This window comes from Bos javanicus, chromosome 6, assembly GCF_032452875.1.
Source record: "Bos javanicus breed banteng chromosome 6, ARS-OSU_banteng_1.0, whole genome shotgun sequence".
NCBI classification, from domain to species: Eukaryota; Metazoa; Chordata; class Mammalia; order Artiodactyla; family Bovidae; genus Bos; species Bos javanicus.
This window is the reverse complement of record NC_083873.1, coordinates 12017050-12037976: the sequence shown is the minus strand read 5'-3', so window position 1 is coordinate 12037976 and position 20927 is coordinate 12017050. Positions and strand designations below refer to the sequence as shown.

The window sequence follows — 20927 nt, the reverse complement described above, 5'->3', positions numbered from 1 at the left end:
CCCGGTGTTAAATAATTCCTCCCCCTATCCTGATCTACTCTCTCTTTTTCACACTACTTTATGTAGAATGTAATTTACTTATTACTTATGTTTATTATTTATTATCTGTGTTGCTGGGCTAGACAGTCACCTGCACAAGCAATAAGAAGTTTTACTTATTTTGTTCACTGATGAATCTCAAGCACCAATATTGCCTAACAAGCAGGCAGTAGGATTTAATAAAAACTTATTGCATGAATGAATTTTAGTAAGTGATTGCACTAAAAGGAATCAATGAAGTTATTAACTTCTGACAAAAGAATTCTGTTTGCTACTTTTAGCAAGCCAGTTTATTCCTGCCAATAACACACATTCTGATGGCTACTGACAAATTCACAATGTACATACCCAAGAATCCTGGGAATAAAATGCTTAAGAAACTAATTCTGATGCCAAATTCATGTACCTTGGAATATCAAATGCAGGTCAAGAAGCAAAAATTAGACATGGATATAGAACAACAGACTGGTTCAAAATTGGGAAAGTAGTATGACAAGGCTTGTCACCCTGCTTATGTAACTTATGTGCAGAGTGCATCATGCAAAATGCCAGGCTGGATGAATGACAAGCTGCAATCAAGATTGCAGAGAGAAATATCAACAATATCAAATGTACTATCTACTCATCCAACTATCGAAGGGACAGCTTCTCTTCTAAAGATTTTTAAAAGGGAAAAGTGAAAGAAAAGTATGTAAATGAAACAAGACTTGACAGTCCTGGTGTGGATTCTTTCAGTGATTGAAATGTACCACAGAGTTTTGATTTTTATTTGAATAAAATGATTTTGATCCTTTCCTATACAAGACACATAAGCCACATCCACCATTTATTTTCTGACAAAGCTAGGGGGATACTTATATTTCAATCCAGGAGTTTCCTTTGTTATCCTAATAAAAGGATCAGAGGTTTTAAAGAGGTGCCATCTACACTTGGAAAAGCCACAGGCAACTCTAGAAGTACAACCTAAGAATCAGAGTTCAGGAAAATGACACCTGCAAATAAATGCCCCATATGATCATAGTTTTAATGCTTATGGCGTAGAAATCAAGTGCACAGTATTTTTCTCCCTGGATATCCTGAAACACCTAGTGATTTGTTGAAACATTTTGGAAACATTTCTGTTCATTACTTATACATGACTACTATATTAGATTTTAGTTCCTTAAGGGCAAGACATAGACTTCTAAATCACAGCCTACCCAGAGTCACGTGTGGGGGATGGGTACTCTCTTAAAAACAGTGAACTTGTGGAATCCAGAAAAATGGTAGAGATGATGAAGAACAAATATATGGATACCAAGGGGGAAAGGACAGAATAGGAGGAATTGTGGGGCTGGGATTGACATGCAAACACTGTTGATACTATGTTAAAACAGAAAACTAATGAGAACATCCTGTATAGCACAGGGAATTCTATTTAATGCACTGTGGCGACCTGAACCAACAGGAAGCCCAAAGGGAGGGGATATACGTCTATGTGTGGATGATTCACTTTGCTGTACAGCAGAAACTACCACAACATCTTAAAGCAACTACATTCCAGTAAAAATTAGTTAAAAAAAAGAGTGAACATCATTGAAATCATTTCCAGGTAGAAAACTGTGGGTTATTCTCATTGTGAAAGTTATGGTCATTTATAGAGAATTTAAAATCCCACCATATTACATAATACCCACTGGGCTCAAATGTGAGCAATTTTTATGATCCTAATTTGCCTCTTTGCTCCTTTATGTCTTGCTCGGGACTTCTAGAAGATTCTATGCTTTTACACTACAAATTTCCAAAGTCTGTTTCACACTTTGTCTAGTCCTATGTAAGTTGCTATAGACAAGGGTTTTATGATGAAGTAAATTAGAAAACATTATATAAAAACTGCCTTCTGTTAGAGGTTTACAAGGCAAGCTAGGATTTTAAAAACTGTAAGAAAGTCTGCATAAATGGACCCCTTTAACCTTGTTTAACTTCACATTTCCCAAACTTGTTTTTTCTCAGAACTCTTTTTTAATGTAATAATAACTCTATCTTTGATGTTATAAGATACCATCTATTTTAAGACAACTCATTAATTTATGTGCCACTAAGAAAGGAAAACACTGACAGCATGCCTTTGATTTTTAAGACTCATTTAAATATTCAGTTGACAAAGCACAAACTCAAATAGTACTTTATTCTACATAATAAAATGGAAATATATATATTTTCATGAAAAATTAAAAATTTTAAAAGTTGTATTATTGTCCATTTTAGTAATTTTGGCAAGTCTATCAATTCTTTTATATATTTCCAAAGACTGTCAGAAGCTGTCTTTTGAATTCTGATATAAACACATTTAATAGTATGCTACCATACCACCTTGAGAGTCCCTTGAGAGTCCCTTGAGAGTCCCTTGGACAGCAAGGAGATCCAACCAGTCCATCCTAAAGGAAATAAGTCCTGAACATTCATTGAAAGGACTGATGCTGAAGCTGAAACTCTGATACTTTGGCCACTTGATGCAAAGAACTGACTCATTTGAAAAGACCCTGATGCTGGGAAAGATTGAGACCAGAAGAAGGGGACGACAGAGGATGAGATGGTTGGATGGCATCACCGACTCAATGGACGTGAGTCTGAGTGAACTCCGGGAGTTGGTGATGGACAGGGACGCCTGGCATACTACAGTCCATGGGGTCAGAAAGAGCTGAACACAACTGAGTGACTGAACTGAACTGACCATACCAACTCAGGGGCTTTCCAGGCAGCTCAGTGGTAAAGAATCTGCCTGCCAATGCAGGAGCCGCAAGAGACATAGGTTCGATCCCTGGGTTGGGAAGATCCCGTGGAGAAGGAATGGCAAGAAACTCTAGTATTCTTGCCTGGGAAATTCCATGGACAGAGGAGCCTGGCGGGCTATAGTCTATGGAGTCTCAAAGAGTCAGACATGACTTAAGTGACATTAAAACAACAACAATATCACCTCATACATTTCTTTTTTTTAAATTGATTTTTATTGGAGTACAATTGTTTTACAAAGTTATGTTAGTTTCTGCTGTACAGCAAAGTGAATCAATTATACATAAACATATATCTGTTCTTTTTTAGATCTTTTTCCCCATATAGGTCATCACAAAGTATTGAGTAGAGTTCCCTGTGCTATACAGTAGGTCCTCACTGGTTATCTATTTCATACCATAGTAGTGTATATATGTCAATCCCAGTCTTCCAATTTACCCCTCCTCTTGCTGTTTCCCCCTTGGTAACCCTAAGTTTTTTCCTACATTGTGACTCTATTTCTGTTTTGCAATAAATTCATTTGTACCATGCTTTAAGACTCCATATACAAGCAACGTGATATGACTCTGTCTAATGCACTTCACTCAGTATGACAATCTCTAGGTTTGTCCATGTTATTGCAAATGGCATTATTTCATTTTTTTTTTATGGCTGAGTAAAATTCCATTGTTACCTCAAGAAACAAACAAAAAATTTGCTTACATGTCTTTAATCACAGTTGTAATATCACACATCATGGTTCTAACTCCAGATTTTTCAAGTGTAAACACTTTCAGACGTACAGGCAGTATTAGGAGAAAGCACCTTAAAGATAACTCCGGGGCTGACAGGGACCACACCAACTTGTCCTCACTGATCACTCATGATAAACTTCACTACAGATCGTGCTCCTTTAAGCCGCCTCATGATGTCTGCATGTGTGAGTTTCAAACTAGATGTTTAACTACTCTAGGTAGGAGCCATATTTTCACTTCTTTGTATCTTCCCACCATGGTCACTTGGTGTAAGAGTAGGGTCATTATAAATTGTATTTATTAACAAGAGAATACTCTTCTCCATGCAATAACCAGGTGTAAACACTGCCTATTTGCAAAATCCATTTTATGTTACTATGTTTGTTAGCATATCATACTTTCATTTGCCTATTGGTAAAGACTTTTGTTTGTTAAAATGACTAATGTAATTCTATAGAGACATTAAATCAGAAAAGCCACACAATTTTCTGGTGCTAAAAAATATGTCATTTTAATAATTAAGATACATAAATAAAGTGTTTATGATAGAAACAATAGAGCTGTCTCTCAATTCTATACAAACACTGAATTTCCAAGCAATTTGTAAGGAATATATTCATCTTCTTACATTCACAATAATGGTTGAACAATGATGTTTATAATTTTTTAATTTTATATTCTACAAATTCACACACAATTTGTAGTATTACAGTGCTTGATAATCTTGACAATATGAAATAAAATTCTTATAATGGTACATAGAAAATAAAATAAAATAATTAAAATTCATTTGTATAACTTTTTATGAAAACAAAATAATTAATATTTCTTCTGTAAAAATAAATTATGTACTTTGTGTTGAAACATCATTCTATTAAAGTGTTCAGAAAATAGTTACATTCACGTTTTGGCAGTGTGCTGAAATATTCTTATTTGCCATTCTCTCATGCATGTTAAAGTGAGGTGCAAGCTGTTCACATGTGAGAAAAACAGCTTATTTTCACAGGAAAGGAAATGATGTATGAAATAGAATTCATAAAAAACCCAAGTGTCCTGTGATAGAAATACAAAAATTCACTAAGAAAAGAGCATTTTTCAAGGCCTTTGAAGTGATACAACTTTTGACTAGACTTATCAAAGGTGGTTTTTAATCATGTTACCCTGTAACTTCCATTAAATTAGCATGTCCATCAATTGCCGGTTAAAGTTAATGATATAATTTAAAACATAGTGTTTGGTCAACTGACGGAAGCACAACAGTTGAACTCATCACAGACCACCTTTCATAAAGGAGCAAGAGAAACAAACATCTCCATTCTGCTTTAAGCGTGGCTCCCAAGAGTAGCACCTTTAGCTTTGAGCACAAGTTTTCCAGCTGGCAGAAGTCTCTGGAGTAGCACAATATGAAAACTGTCTGGTGCTGATGGCAGGGATCCTATTGAGTCAAATTTGCTGGTTCACCTAGAAACTGGTGAAAAACCTGGCACTGATTTAAATTTAACCAGAGAGGAAAAATCCGACAAAGATCCAACAAAAATCCAATGGATCCAACAAAGATCCGTCTAGTCAAAGCTATGGTTTTTCCAGTAGTCATGTATGGATGAATGTGAGAGTTGGGACTATAAAGAAAGCTGAGTGCTGAAGAATGGATGCTTTTGAACTGTGGTGTTGGAGAAGACTCTTGAGAGTCTCTTGGACTGCAAGGAGATCCAACCAGTCCATCCTAAAGGAAATCAGTCCTGAATAGTCATTGGAAGGCCTGATGCTGAAGCTGAAACTCCAATACTTTGGCCTGAGGCAAAGAACTGACTCATTTGAAAAGACCCTGATGATGGGCAAGATTGAAGGCAGAAGGAGAAGGGGATGAGAGAGGATGAGATGGCTGGATGGCATCACAGACTCGATGGACATGAGTTTGAGTAGGCACCGGGAGTTGGTGATGGACAGGGAAGCCTGGCGTGCTGCAGTCCATGGGGTCGCAATGAGTTGGACACGACTGAGTGACCGAGCTGAACTGAACTGAAGACAAGAAAAAAATTTGTACTTATCCACGAGAAATCCCTGAATGGCAGTTTGGAAACGAGCGCTCTTTCTGCTGTTTCTTTTTCGTCTTACTTTTCTTCTGCTTTTTCTCAGCCTTCTTTTTGCTTGGCTTCTGTTTCTTGCTTTCCTCTTTATACCATGGCCCCCAGACTCCTCCATTGAGCCGAGGGTTACTTCTGGGGTCTTTCGGGGGGTACCTGACAGGTACTGCAGTTTTGTTGAACTGGGAAAGCCTCCGGAGGAGCTGCTTTACGATCCCGGGATACCTGTTGGAAAGGTCTACTCTCTCATAGGGGTCGGCTGTAATGTTGAACAGCCACACGCTTTTTCCCGTTGACAAGGTAATTCGCTCATTGTGCCACCGGTTTGGCCCCAGGTTGCTGAAAGACTGAGGGGGCACCCAGTCACTATATCCTGGGTTCCCTGTGAGCAATTTCCAGTGTTTCACCCTGATAGCAGACTGAATGGCAGTGTTCCAGATCCCATAGCCTGCAGCCCAAGAGCCATTTTTCGCCTTGGTATAAATGGGGTCAATGTTGTGCAGAATGTCCACACGGGGAGAACGAAGGCCTTCGCTTATGGTCTCCCAGACATCATAGCCATCCAGTTGAATGTTCTCATCAATCTGCCCCTCAGCCAGTGAAATCAGAGTGGGGTACCAGTCAGTGATGTGCACGAGCTCCTTACACACGGTGCCCTTGTTTTTCAGGAGCGGGCTGTGCACGAAGCCAATAGCCCGGATCCCCCCTTCCCAGTAGGTTCCTTTGCTACCTCTCAGGGGCCAGTTGCTTCCTCCTGCTGTGGGCTGACCTCCGTTATCTGAAGAGTATATGATAATGCTGTTGTTGTAGAAACCGTACATCTTTAGAGCCAGGGTCACATTATTAATTGCTTCGTCTAAGCAGGAAAGCATGGCAGCATACCTGCGTCTGTTAATGTTGACAATGGATCTATAGTGTTCAAAATACCTTCCAGGGGCTTGCAGTGGAGAGTGCACAGCTTGGTAGGCAATGTATAAAAATATAGGCTTTCTGGGGTCATGGGAAGCTAAGATTTGCTGCACTCTCTGAGTGTACATCTGTGTGGAGTATACGCCATTGTCGTAGTCCCAGGCAGCATTGTCATTTTCATACAAGTCGTAGCCACACATTCCAGGACTGTCACATTTGTAGTGTGTATAGTAATCACCACTTCCCAAGAGGGAACCAAAAAAGGTATCAAATCCTCTCTTGGTGGGCATACATTCTTTTCTATAAAAACCCAAGTGCCATTTTCCAACCATATGTGTTGAATATCCAACCTCCTTCAGCTTCTGAGGTAGGGTTGCATTGTCCAGAGGTAAGCAGTTGGGCTGGGTAGGTCTTATGATAGAATGTTGAAGTCCGGTGTGTATCTGATACCTAACAAAAGAGTAAAAAATGTGTCAGTGCAGGATAAAAGAGAGATTCCACAGAAAACAATGACTCTTCTATTAAATAATGTTTCTTTGAAGATAAATGCTACCCCAAATAAAATATGATCAATTCAGTATTTCTCCTGTTGACCCAAAAGTCCTGCCATAATTAGCTACACATTTAACATCTGAAATACATTTTCACTTTAAATCAGTACTTTTGAAACTAAAATTTCATTACTTATTTCAAAGTCTTTTTAAAATTCTTATAACAGAATTAATTTGAATAAACTTTAATTATTCAATTAATTATATGATGCACCAAACTAACATGATCAAGTAAAGAATATAAATTTAAGTGTTTGTAAACAAGCAGGATTCTGTGGATCCTACCATACGGTTGTGCTCATTTCACATGCTAGTAAGACAATGCTCAAAATTTTTCAAGCTAAGCTTCAGCAGTACATGAATGGAGAGCTTCTAGATGTACAACGTGGATTTAGAAAAGGCAGAGGAACCGGAGATTAAATTGCCAACATCCTTTGGATCATAGAAAAAGCGAGAGAATTCCAGAAAAAAAAAATCTGCTTCATTGACTACACTAAAGCCTTTGATTGTGTGCATCAGAAGGAACTGGAAAATTCTTAAAGAGATGAGAATGCCAGACCATCTTACCGGTCTCTTAAGAAACCTGTGTGCAGCTCAAGAAGCAACAATTAGACACGGACATAGAACAACGGACTGGTTCAAAATTGGGAAAGTAGTATGATAAGGCTTGTCACCCTGCTTATGTAACTTATGTGCAGAGTGCATCATGCAAAATGCCGGACTGGATGAATTACAAGCTGGAATCAAGATTGCAGAGAGAAATATCAACCGTCTCAGATATACAAATAATACTATTCTAATGGCAGAAGGCAAAGAGACACTACCTTTTGATAAGGGTGAAAGAAGAAAGTGAAAAATCTGGCTTAAAACACAACATTCAATAAACTAAGATCATGGCATCTGGTCCCATCACTTCATGGTTAATAGATGGGGAAGCAATGGAAACAGTTACAGACTTTATCTTCTTGGGCTCCAAAATCACTGTGGACAGTGACTGCAGCATGAAATTAAAAGATGCTTGCTCCTTGAAAGGAAAGCTATGACAAACCCAGACAGCATATTAAAAAGAAGAGATACCACTTTTCCAACAAAGGTCCATATAGTCAAAGCTATGGTTTTTCTCTTGGAGAAGGCAACGGCAACCCACTCCAGTACTCTTGCCTGGAAAATCCCATGGACGGAGGAGCTTTTCTAGTAGTCATGTATGAATGTGAGAGTTGGATCATCAAGAAGGCTGAGAGCCGAAGAATTGATGCTTTCCAACTGTGGTGCTGGAGAAGAAGACTCTTGAGATTGCCTTGGACAGCAAAGAGATCAGACCAGTCAATCCTAAAGGAAATCAACCCTGAATATCACTGGAAAGATTGATGCTGAAGCTGAAGCTCCAATACTTTGCCACCTGATGTGAAGAGGCCAATCGCTGGAAAAGGCCCTGATGTGCTGTCGGACACGACTTTGTGACTCAAAAATAACAACAACAAGGATCCTATGGGGCCTTCTCAGGACAGACCACGCTCCCCCTCCCCACCACTGCCACACTCCCATGTCCTCTCCTGCTTCTTATTTGTAGGAAAACTATACCCTTCTCACTTCACTAAGTCACTTTAGTCGTGTCCGACTCTGTGCGACCCCATAGACGGCAGCCCACCAGGCTCCTCTGTCCCTGGGATTCTCCAGGCAAGAACACTGGACTGGGTTGCCATTTCCTTCTCCAATGCATGAAAGTGAAAAGTGAAAGTGAAGTCGCTCAGTTGTGTCCGACTCCTAGCGACCCCATGGACTGCAGCCCACCAGGCTCATCCATCCATGGGATTTTCCAGGCAAGAGTACTGGAGTAGGGTGCCATTGCCTTCTAGGCCTTCCCCAAATTCCAAAGAATATATTTAATCAAAGAAGTGAGAAAATGTAGAAACAAAGGAGAACATTCAAGTATGAAAAAAATAATAACTTAGCCATTAAACAAAGTCAAAGAACTTTAGTTTCTCCTCAGTGGCCATAAATAATATTCTGAGCTTTATCTTTTAGCTATTTTGTAGATTCTGAAATCCCCCACCAGGTGGAAGAAGTTAACTATATGTTGACCACAAGCACAAAGAACCCAGACCAGTTGGAATCAGAAGGTTGAAGATGTTGATTCCTGATTACATCACCATCAACCAATCAGAAGAATATTCATCTTGGAGTTTGGGTCTTTTGAGCATTAGTTGTCTGGACTCCTTGCTTGGGGGCCCTGCAATAAACACTTTTTCCTTCACCACAACCCAGTATCAGTAGATTGGTTTTACTGAACCCAGGTGAGGGGATTCAAGTTTGGTTTCGTAATATGCTGTTGCTGTTACTGTTGTTTTTGGTCTAAAGACCTCACTGATGCTGCTGCTGCTAAGTCGTTTGAGTCGTGTCCAACTCTATGTGACCCCATAGACGGCCACCCACCAGGCTCCCCCATCCCTGGGATTCTCCAGGCAAGAACACTGGAGTGGGTTGCCATTTCCTTCTTCAATGCATGAAAGTGAAAAGTGAAAGAAGTCACTCAGTCGTGTCTGACTCTTAGCAACCCCTGGACTGCAGCCCACCAGGCTCCTCTGTCCCTGGGATTTTCCAGGCAAAAGTACTTGAATGGGGTGCCATTGCCTTCTCCGAAAGACCTCACATTAGCTCCTAAATCATTTTTCTGAATAATTTATTTCAAGCTGATTTGAAAGTACTAAAAATACATATAAAAATTATATAAAAATATCCTGTTTGATTGTCAAAACCTGTTAAATCTCTGTAGAGAGAAACAGAACATCTCTGAATCACAATATATTGTTGTTGAAAAGCCATTTTAGAAAGTGTTTTAGCTAGCGCTAAGTAAAGATTACATTTTTCTAAGAACAGTAGGAAATGAATCCTTTCATATGTTTCCCACTGTCTCTTTTTAAGAAAATTACATTCACTTACAATTTAGTATAAGAAATAGAGGTAACCTTTCTATACATTAAAATTAAATATATGTTGATTTCTGGCCTTGTTCTCTTCCCAAGGATATTTGCCAAGGGCTTTTATCCCCCCCGAGAATGGTTATTATAACACGAGTGAGTGAGTGAAGTCACTCAGTCATGTCAGACTCTTTGCGACCCCGTGGACTGTAGCCCCCCAGGCTCCTCCGTCATGGGATTCTCCAGGCAAGAATACTGGAATGGGTTGCCATTTTCTTCTCCATATTATTACATAAGTGTATGAATTTTCAATTGGGTCAAGATATGCCCACTAGTTCATGCCATCTTAAAAATGATTAATTCTATAGTTTTGTTATATAAGTTCAAAACAATTTTTGAATAGGAAATATAGACATTCTGAGAAAACAAAGTTTGCAAAAAGGGTTAGTGTAAAAATCAAAATATTCCTGGAATCAAATTACAAAGAGTTATACTGAGATAAAAAAAATAACTTTAAAAAATCAATTGAATAAAGTCCAACATGTTATATATGCCTTGGATTGACTAGTTTATCTTTAAATGTTCAAATGATAATATAATGCAACTGTGAGTTCTTTCAAAGTGTCAAGTGCAGTAACAGGCTGAAGGTTTACAGAAGCTGTAGTAATGTCCAGGCAGTATTCATATGGGCCCCATCTACTCTGCTTATCATTTAGCTGTTGAAGTTCACGATGAATACGGTAATGAACTCCAAAGAAACAAGGTTTTAATAAATATAATTTAGTCCTAAATTCATAAAGTATTATTGCTCGAGAGTTTCTGATCCAGTTCAAGATCTAAACCATTAACTTCTAAAGCCACTAATTTCTGTATAAGCACATGACAAATTATAGCACCTATCAATATAAACATTGCTGCCAAGTCACTTCAGTTGTGTCTGACTCTGTGTGACCCCATAGACGGCAGCCCACCAGGCTCCCCGTCCCTGGGAGTCTCCAGGCAAGAACACTGGAGTGGGTTGCCACTGCCTTCTCCAATGCATGAAAGTGAGAAGTGAAAGTGAAGTCCCTCAGTCATGTCAGACTCCTAGCGACCCCATGGACTGCAGCCTACCAGACTCCTCCGTCCATGGGATTTTCCAGGCAAGAGTACTGGAGTGGGGTGCCATTGCCTTCTCCATCAATATAAACATTGAGGATATTTATAAAGGAGAAATCTGTATGTTGTGAGACTGTGGGGAAGGATTTGTGGACATGGGTTACTAATTGTCTTATGTAGAAAATGTAGTTGGCCAGAGTATCTATTTAATTCATTGAACAGCTAACCAACTGAAGTCTTTCTAATTAAAACTGGGCACTTTTGCACATGGTACTAAGGGCAAAGAGAATTGAGGCTTTTGAGAAGTGTAAAATACAGAAACTGTTCACACACAGAAAGAGTAGGAAAGAGGTCTGCTGCTTTCAGAAGATGGTACAGTGTTGGCAGACACAGAAGAGAGTACAGAGCTATTAATCAACTGTGTGGTCTCTGTCTTCTCCAGCGTAGAATGGTTTTCATATTGGAAAATTTAGAATCAACAATATAAAGGTTTGGCAGCAGTTCCTAACAGAATAGAGCTTTCAGGGAAGCTCCTGCTTAAATGAGTTCAAGACTCTGGGACCAAAGAGATGTTTGATGCAGCATCAGAGGTAGGGGTTAAGGGTATGTTTTATTTTGGAAGTCAGAGAAATCAGGGTTTGAATTTGTTCTACTGCCTATTAGCCGTGTGACTCTGAGCAGTACTTAACCCCCCCCGATTCTCCATTTCCTCATCTGTAAAAGAGGGATAATAATATATACTGGATTGCTGTAGCCCTGAAAGAGAGCACAGAATCTGATAAAGAGAGTGCATTCAATAAGTCATAGGTTTTACTATTGTTATCCCAGAGTTCTGAATCATGTTACTAACATATGTCTTTCAAGTTTTATAACCGACAGACCTTTCGCATGCATTTTGTGTTTAGTCCTCGTTACAAGGGTGAGAAGTAGGATTGTTTACATTCATTTTATAGATGGGAGAATAGAGATACAGAGATATCCCCCCACCTCCTCCAACCTGCTTCACCAGGCTGTGATACGGGCTCCTGAACAACACAGGCTAAACTGGATACTTTTCCTGTCTCCTCAAGAGTTAAGTCCAGCACTTCTTAAGAAATCAAGGAGCAGAGGAAAGATACTGTCAGTCTTGAGAAGTTAATCTAACTTTCTAATTAAAGACAGGAAGAATTTATAAACCAAATAATGAGGCTTATGCTGATCCTAGAAAAATTTGAGAACGTATTTTTAAGTAGATAATTTTTGAGCGTTTTTCTTTTAAAGCAAATTAGGTAGGGTCAAAAAGAAAAGTCCTGCAAAATTAGCTTCATTTTCTTTCTAAAAAGGAGGAGAATTAAGAAAGTAGATTAGGAAAATGATTTTGTTGTTGTTCAGTCGCTAAGTTGTGTCTGACTCTCTTGCAACCCCCTAGACTGTAGCCCACCAGGCTCCTCTGTCCATGGGATTTCCCAGGCAAGAATACTGGAGTGGGTTGCCCTTTCCTTCTCCAGGGGACCTTCCCGACCGAGTATCAAACCTGCATCTCCTGCTTGGTAGGTGAATTCTTTACCACTGAGCCACCTGGGAAGCCCCAGGAAAATGATAGGCATTTGAAAAATCTGCCCTTAATTTTTTCTTTATAAAATAATGGAAAATCAACTGGATGACAGCCCTGCATATTCACAATAAGAATGATCTTATTCTTTCATATCAGTTAATTGCAAAGAGAAAATTTTCATTAACATGATCTTCTCTGGTTTCCAGAACTGTGTGGAACAGTCAGGGTGGTTCCATTTATTAATTCCATCGAAAAACAACAACAACAATAAAAGAACACCGAAACTCAGAGTAATTTAGGGGCTTTCCTAAGTTTTACAGCTGTAAGTTTTGAGTTTTGTACTGGAATCCAGACTTTGGGCTTTGGAAACTTTCTAGTGTATACTTACAGCTACAGTTAGACCCATCAGATATGCAGATGACACCAGCTTTATGGCAGAAAGTGAAGAGGAACTAAAAAGCCTCTTGATGAAAGTGAAAGAGGAGAGTGAAAAAGTTGGCTTAAAGCTCAACATTCAGAAAACGAAGATCACGGCATCCAGTCCCATCACTTCATGGGAAATAGATGGGGAAACAGTGGAAACAGTGTCAGACTTTATTTCTGGGAGGCTCCAAAATCACTGCAGATGGTGATTGCAGCCATGAAATTAAAAGACGCTTACTCCTTGGAAAGAAAGTTATGACCAACCTACATAGCATATTAAAAAGCAGAGATGTTACTTTGCCAACAAAGGTCCGTCTAGTCAAGGCTATGGTTTTTCCAGTGGTCATGTATAGATGTGAGAGTTGGACTGTGAAGAAAGCTGAGTGCTGAAGAATTGATGTTTTTGAATTGTGGTGCTGGAGAAGACTCGAGAGTCCCTTGGACTGCAAGGAGATCCAACCAGTCCATCCTAAAGGAGATCAGTCCTGGATGTTCATTGGAAGGACTGATGCTGAAGCTGAAACTCCAATACTTTGGCAACCTCATGAGAAGAGTTGACTCATTGGAAAAGACCCTGATGCTGGGAGGGATTGGGGGCAGGAGGAGAAGGGGACGACAGAGGATGAGATGGCTGGACGGCATCACCAACTCGATGGACCTGAGTTTGAGTAAACTCTGGGAGTTGGTGATGGACAGGGTGGGCTGGCGTGCTGTGATTCATGGGGTCGCAAAGAGTCGGACACGACTGAGTGACTGCACTGAACTGAATTGAAAGTTTGGATTAATTTATCTGCATTAATCTTCATTATTTATTCATTTCCTTAGTTAAGCAGTATTACTGAGTGTATGATGTGTGCCAGGAATTAAGTTTTTGTTTTGTTTTGTTTCTCCCCCTGCTCCCAGAGCTGTTATATTAAGTTGGCTGTAAGTAATGATCCTACTAGCAATGAAGGTATGAGTTCTCTGAACCCTGGGATTTGGTGGAGTCAGCACTATCAGTCATGGAGAACAGCACTGAATGTTAACAACTTTTCTTTTTTCAAGAAGGAGATGGTTGGGATCTAGGGAAGTTCTTGATAGAGTCTTTGGCTTGTCAGTGACACCGACTTGGCAACAACCAACTGGAAGGCCAATCAGATAATTCTTCACAAAAATTACAAAATAGCACATTGATTAACATTAACTAACTGGTTGAGAATTCCCAATCTGGAAGATAGTTTCTGAAACAGCACAACTGGACCCTTTCTTTGGCTTTAACTCATAGATTATTATTATCTACGATTGGAATAAAGAAATAGAAGACATGTTTATTATCTAGGAGGAATAGTTAAAAGTGGATAATGAAAACTCAAAGTAATCTAAGTGACCTGAATTGTTGTTGAAACAAATACAATGAAATATAAAGTTAAGGAAGGGCTTAAAGACTGAAAGGGAATATATCAAAAAAATGTAGAATACTAAATTAAGGGAGTCTTAATGGGCCTACTCTGGGACAATGCAAGGATCAAAATAAACAGTGATAGTAATAAATTACACCCACTGAATAGAACAGGAAACCTTGAATTCATACTAATATGAATGAGTAAACAGGAAAAGTTTGATATGTAATATGATATAAAAGTACCTCCCCACAAAACACTTATTAACTGTTTATATGGAAAAGAGTAAGCACACAGTGGAAGTGTTCAATTAACACATCAATCAAATGATCAAAGTTAACATCGTCAGTAATCGGGACAAATCAACATCATGTGCTACCAGGTAAGATGCAATGAGAAGAACATGGCATTGATTCCACAGTGTTCTGCTCGAAAGTACATAATCTGAATCCAATCCTCGGTAAACATCAGGTAAAACCAAACTGAGGGACATGCTACAAAAAAAGTATCAGGATTATATAAGACAAACAAGGACTAAGAAACTTCCAGCTTGAAAGAGACTGAGGAGTCATGATGAATAAATGAAATATGTGATTCTGAACTGAAATGGTTACAATAAGAACATGGTTAAACTGGCAAAACCTAAATGCAGCCTGAAAACTAAATGTGAATAAAGTGTTTTCATGTTCTTGATAGCTGTGTTTTGGATAATGTGGGTAACTGTGCAGGACATACACAAAAAAGTACTGGATATCATGGGGCATCAGGTCAGCAATTAACTCTCAAATGGGTCAGGAAAAACAAGTTATTCATGTTGTGCTCTACTTGAAGATGTTCTGTAAGTACAAGATGGTTTCAAAATTTTTAAAAAGAAAATCTAAACAAAAGGCATTCCATATTAATTAAAAAAAATCAACTGCCCACATGTTAGTTACATACAACCACATAAATAACTGTGGAAAGTTGAATCTATCAGACTATGAATTCAATAGAAAGCAAAAAAGAAAAGAGCTCAAGTATATACACTGTACTATTTTATTAATTATAATAATTATAGAAATGTATACAAAATAGAAATTAAATTAGATGAGGTAAAAATAAATATAAATAGAATTTCTGGCATTTCTTCTTGCATTCTAATGAATTATCCTGCATTGCTCTGGGGTGTCAGGACTACATTTGCAGATCACTGGTATAGAAAGGAGATTGTAGACAGATGAAAAGCAAAAACAGATTTTTTTAAGGCTATTGAAGTAGTTTGGGTCAAAGATCATGGTAGCTTGGACTACCATCTAGTGGCCATAAAAATGGGAGTGGATAGATCAAATGGATGCTTTGGACTTAGAACTTTTAGGGCTAAATCAGTGAGGGAAGGATGATGGAAGGACAAAGGAAGAAAAATCAAGAATGACTTCTGGATTTGTGGCTTTCAGAACTTGGTGAATGGTAGATGGACCATCTGGTCTCTGTTTCTGTAGTATATAATTGGGACTGATGGGTAACAGTGCGAGGAGGCAGATTTCAACTCAAAGCGGGGGGAAAAAAATTCTAAGAAAGAAAAGAAACAAACACCAAAAAAAATCTACCAAAGATATTATAAAAGGCACAACTGAACTGGAAAAGAAGTACTAAATGACACTTAAGGTTCCTTCTAGAAAAATTCATGGGTCAAGGACTGCAGCTTAGTGTCTCCATAAAGAATTCCATATAAGCTCAAAGCAGCTTTACAAAACCAAGTTTATATTACGTACAGCCAACTGACAAAGAAGTTTCCACAATGTATCAATATATATTTAACTTCTTTCGAACAATATAAAGTTAGATTAAAAGATAGGTTTTTCACATAATGTGTTCTGAATACACACTGTAATTATATTTGGTAAAAAATAAGTTAATTTTGAAATTTAGTGGACTTTTTTTTTGTCTCCATCTGGCTACCATGTGAAGAAAATTTCATTTGAACAATAGTAAAACTAGAGCTGATGCCAAATCTCATTAAATCTACAACCACCATTCTCACTTTCCGCCAACTTAAAAGAAAAGAGCTAAGTGGACCTTTCAGCGTGGCATTAGAACACATGAAAAGTTTTGTAATTTTTTAAAATATTAATTTATATTACTGAGTGCTGGCAGTGGCAGTAATTTTTGAATTCTCCTTTCTAAAAAGTGTCTAATATTAAAATAATAATCCAATATTATTATTTTAATCCAGTTACACATTTAATTTTGCCTTATAAGTACAAGCACAACAATGAAAGAAATGAATCCTAATAGTTTCACGCAGATTCTAAAGTCCAGGATGGTCACAGGGTACAAAAGCAGCCAATAGTGCAGTAAGAAATTGAAGGGAAGGAGACAAGTACAAATGATCACAGCTTACGAATCAAATGTCACGCAGATATGTATGTTAGGAATATATATTCTGAAAGGTGTTCCTTTATTACTTCCTTCCAAGTGGCATCCTTTTTTTTCTTTTTGGTCTCAAAGAGTATAACTATTTACAGGTGTAATTTCATTGTTTAGGTGGAGGGTGAGGGTGGGAGAGGGGTGTCACACCAAGTCTGTGCCTTGTCTTTCATCTCATGAACAAACATCCACTCGTTTATGAGATGAAAACGCGGCATAGTTTAGATGAATTACTTATTTACCACTCTTCTACCCACCCTGAGTCAGACACTGCTAGTTTTGGGGATGACCAAGTTGAATAAGATGGGCCTGCTCTCAAGGATCTCAGTCTACAGATAATAATGATCACGACTGGAGTAAAAGCTACAACAAAGACAGCCACAGCATTCTCTGGGTACTCACAGCAGGGTCAGGGAATGCTCCTAGGAGGGACCATGTTAGATCTGAGTGTAATCATAGGAGTATCTGGGTGAATTTGGGAAAAGGACAGATATTTAAAATGCAACAACAGGGACAAAAGCAGTTTCTCAAGGGAACATGATGCTGAGATGATTCTTGAGAGAGGAGGAGCCATCCAGGTGAACGGCTGAAAGGAAGGCAAAGAGAGTTTCAGCAGGAGAAGCATGACGTTCAAATACAAAAAGGGAGAGAGGGTTTGGCCCTCTGAGAACACAGATTCAGACAAATTGGCAGGAGATGAGAGTATATAGACAAGTAGGTTCCGAATTCCAGAGAGTGGTTCGACAGCCTCCAGCTCTGCTAAGGCTTTTGTGCTTAATGGAGTGCTCACAGGAATCCAGAGAAATGTTTTTGAAAAGAGAATAACATAATAATGAGTTTTGCATTATAAAAAGCACTCTAGTTGTAATGTGAAGAATGCATTGGGATGGAACAGGACTTAAGCAAGGGGATTTGTGCTAATCTAAGAGATAAATGTTGATAGTCAAAACGAAGATGGGTAACAGAAAGAATGAGAGAAGATTAGAGATTATAAAGAGGGACTTTTAATAGGGTTACAGGCTATATGTGAGAAGCATGGGAGAGGGAAATGTTGAGAATGAGTTCAGAATGTCTGATCAGGGTGGCTGAGGGAAAAGAAGCTTCTTGCACTAAGAAATCCTGGAAGGGGAGCAGGAATGAGTGGGAAGATGGTGAATCCTGCTCTGCATTACGTTGGAGGCACGTGTAAGATAGTTCACAGGATGAAACAACAAAGATTTGACACTCATTAGCATATAGGTCGGAGAAGGCAATGGCAGCCCACTGCAATACTCTCGCCTGGAGAATCCCAGGGACGGGGGAGCCTAGTGGGCTGCAGTCCATGGGGTCGCTAGGAGTTGGACACGACTGAGAGACTTCACTTTCACTTTTCATTTTCATGCATTGGAGAAGGAAATGGCAACCCACTCCAGTGTTCTTGCCTGGAGAATCCCAGGGACGGGGGAGCCTGGTGGACTGCCATCTATGGAGTCGCACAGAGTTGGACATGACTGAAGGGACTTAGCAGCAGCAGCAGCAGCATATAGGTCGTACGTGAATTCACCACAGCACGTGACACCATCTAAAGACAGAACAGAGACTGACAGCCAAGGAAATGCCAACACTTAGAATTAAAGCAAGGAGCACCAGGGAGAGTCTGAGATGAAACAGCTACTGTGTGAAATAGAGTAGCAGAGGGGAGTTAGAGTCACCTGTTTAACAGAGCCATAGCATTCCATACTGTGAAAGAGCCAAAGAAGGTGAGAACTGAGCAGGGTCACTGGATTTTACGAGCATGTGTGACCTGTTAAATAATATTTTAGTAGAATGGTGTGGGAAGAAGGCCAGACTTTTGTAAGCTATGACTGGAAAAGTGAAAATGTCTAGATGGTGAGCACAGACTACTTCAAGACTATAAGTGAAAAAGAAACAAGAAAAGAACATGTGTGGCTCTAAGCACTGACGTGGGTAAGTGCATATGATATACTGCTGAGTGAGTGCAAGAACATCTGCCTACAGAATATCTTACTGCATTATTATCTCTTTATAATAAAAAGCATTTCAGTTCCATGAGGGCAGGGTCTATTCATTGCTGTATCTGCACCACCTAAAATAATACTTAGTTCATAATAGGATCTCAGTAAGTATTTTTTTTTTTGAATGAACGAATGAATAAATATAAGTGTGAAAGAGAGTGGAGAAGGAAATGGCAACCCACTCCAGTGTTCTTGCCCAGAGAATCCCCAGGACGGGGGAGCCTGGTGGACTGCCATCTATGGTGTCGCACAGAGTCGGACACGACTGAAGCAACTTAGCAGCAGCATTCACTGAGAGAGAGAAAGAAAATGTAAAGATACACACCAAACCCTCAGACATGATTATTTCCAGAGGATAATAATTGTGGGAGAAGAAGAAGCTGTCACTTTCTGTTACATAAATTTATATATAGATGAAATCCAGATGAATCAGTCTCAAAATAACTAGCTTATTCTACTAGGACTAATTATTAATATGGGACTAATTTTACCAAGGCATTAGTTAGCCTTGGTAAATAAAAAAAGAAATCTAAATGCCAGTTGAATGGAAACACTAATTCATTTTATCAAGGAATTTTCTTCTCAGTAAGGACATCTACTTGGGAGATTACCTTTGGAACAGAAGAAAGAGGATGGTATGTGCTAAATGAATTCTGTGCTCATAGCGACCCCACAGACTATAGCCCACCAGGCTCCTCTGTCCATGAGATTTCCCAAGCAAGAATACTGGAGTGGGTTGCCATTTCCTTCTGCAGAGACTCTTCCAGACCCAGGGATCTAACCCGCTCTACTACATTGGCAAGCAGATTCTCTACCACTACACCACCGGTGTCTCCTTTTACTAAACAAGGAAAAGGATAACTTATCACATAATTTTAAAAACTCATGCCTCTGAATGGTGTTTGCTGGTCATCAGAGCCTGCTGTTTATCCTTGGAAGGCACTTGCTACACTGATTACAGTTTTCCTGGTCTCCTAAAACACATGGCTGCAAGTCACACGGTAAGTGGTTTCTTTCTGAAAACATTCTTTTTACTCTCATCTATAGTGTGTGTCGGAGAAGGCGATGGCACCCCACTCCAGTACTCTTGCCTGGAAAATCCCATGGATGGAGGAGCCTGGTGGGCTGCAGTCCACGGGGTCGCTGAGGGTCAGACACGACTGAGCGACTTCACTTTCACTTTTCACTTTCATGCATTGGAGAAGGAAATGGCAACCCAGTCCAGTGTTCTTGCCCGGAGAATCCCAGGGACAGAGGAGCCTGGTGGGCTGCCGTTTATGGGGTCACACAGAGTCGGACATGACTGAAGCAACTTAGGCAACAGCAGCATAGTGTGCGTAAATTTTTGTTAGTTTCCATAAAAAAAATAAGCTTCGTCCCTAACTACAGAGACTTTGCCATGACCCCCTTTTCCTGTATTATCTTTTGGATGTATTCCTTTTAAAGACATACTGGACTTTCTACACTTCATTATTTTAAAAAAAATAAAGTTTAAAACATAAAGACTGTCAAACATCTAACTAAATGAACATTCACTTATATAGTCAATTGATTCCTTATTTGTGAAATTATTTACAGAGTAAAATTTAACAGGGAACTCCAGAGTACATTTAAAATAATTTAACTTACAGAGACTTTTTCAAGGACACACGTATTCCGTCAAGCAAAGTGTTCCCATACTGTCAAAATAAAATTTCTATTTTTCTTGCTATTTTCACTACTACCATAGAGTATTATTAAATCAATGTAGAAAAATGTGATTTATCTCCTCTGTTCTAAACACCAAATGTGCTTAGAGGTGTAGAACAGAGAATAGCTTAAATATTAAACCACATTTCATGTTACCAGTTTTGCCCTAGAGACAGGATGTGTTAAAGAAAATATCTTTAGCTAATATTTTGCTGAAATTTTTCAATGTAAAATACAGCTTCCTTGTTAAAAAATCTTTTAAATATTTTTTGAAACTATGAATACACTTTTCTCTGTATTTATCAGTTCATCATTTAGTTAATTCCCTTGAAAACAGGACTGCCATATTTTCAAATGTTGGTAAAGTCCAACATTT

The 20927-nt window shown here is 38.9% G+C and overlaps 1 protein-coding gene across 1 annotated transcript in view; it reads right to left on the bottom strand.

Annotated features, from left to right (window-relative positions):
• Positions 1–3003: 3003 nt before the first annotated feature.
• ARSJ (arylsulfatase family member J) overlaps positions 3004–20927 on the bottom strand; it is an 86561-nt gene continuing 68637 nt past the window's right edge. The window contains exon 2 of the mRNA XM_061419305.1: positions 3004–6988. Within this exon, the coding sequence (XP_061275289.1) occupies positions 5590–6988 (1399 nt within the window). The 3' untranslated portion in view covers positions 3004–5589. The remainder of the gene's footprint in view (positions 6989–20927) is intronic.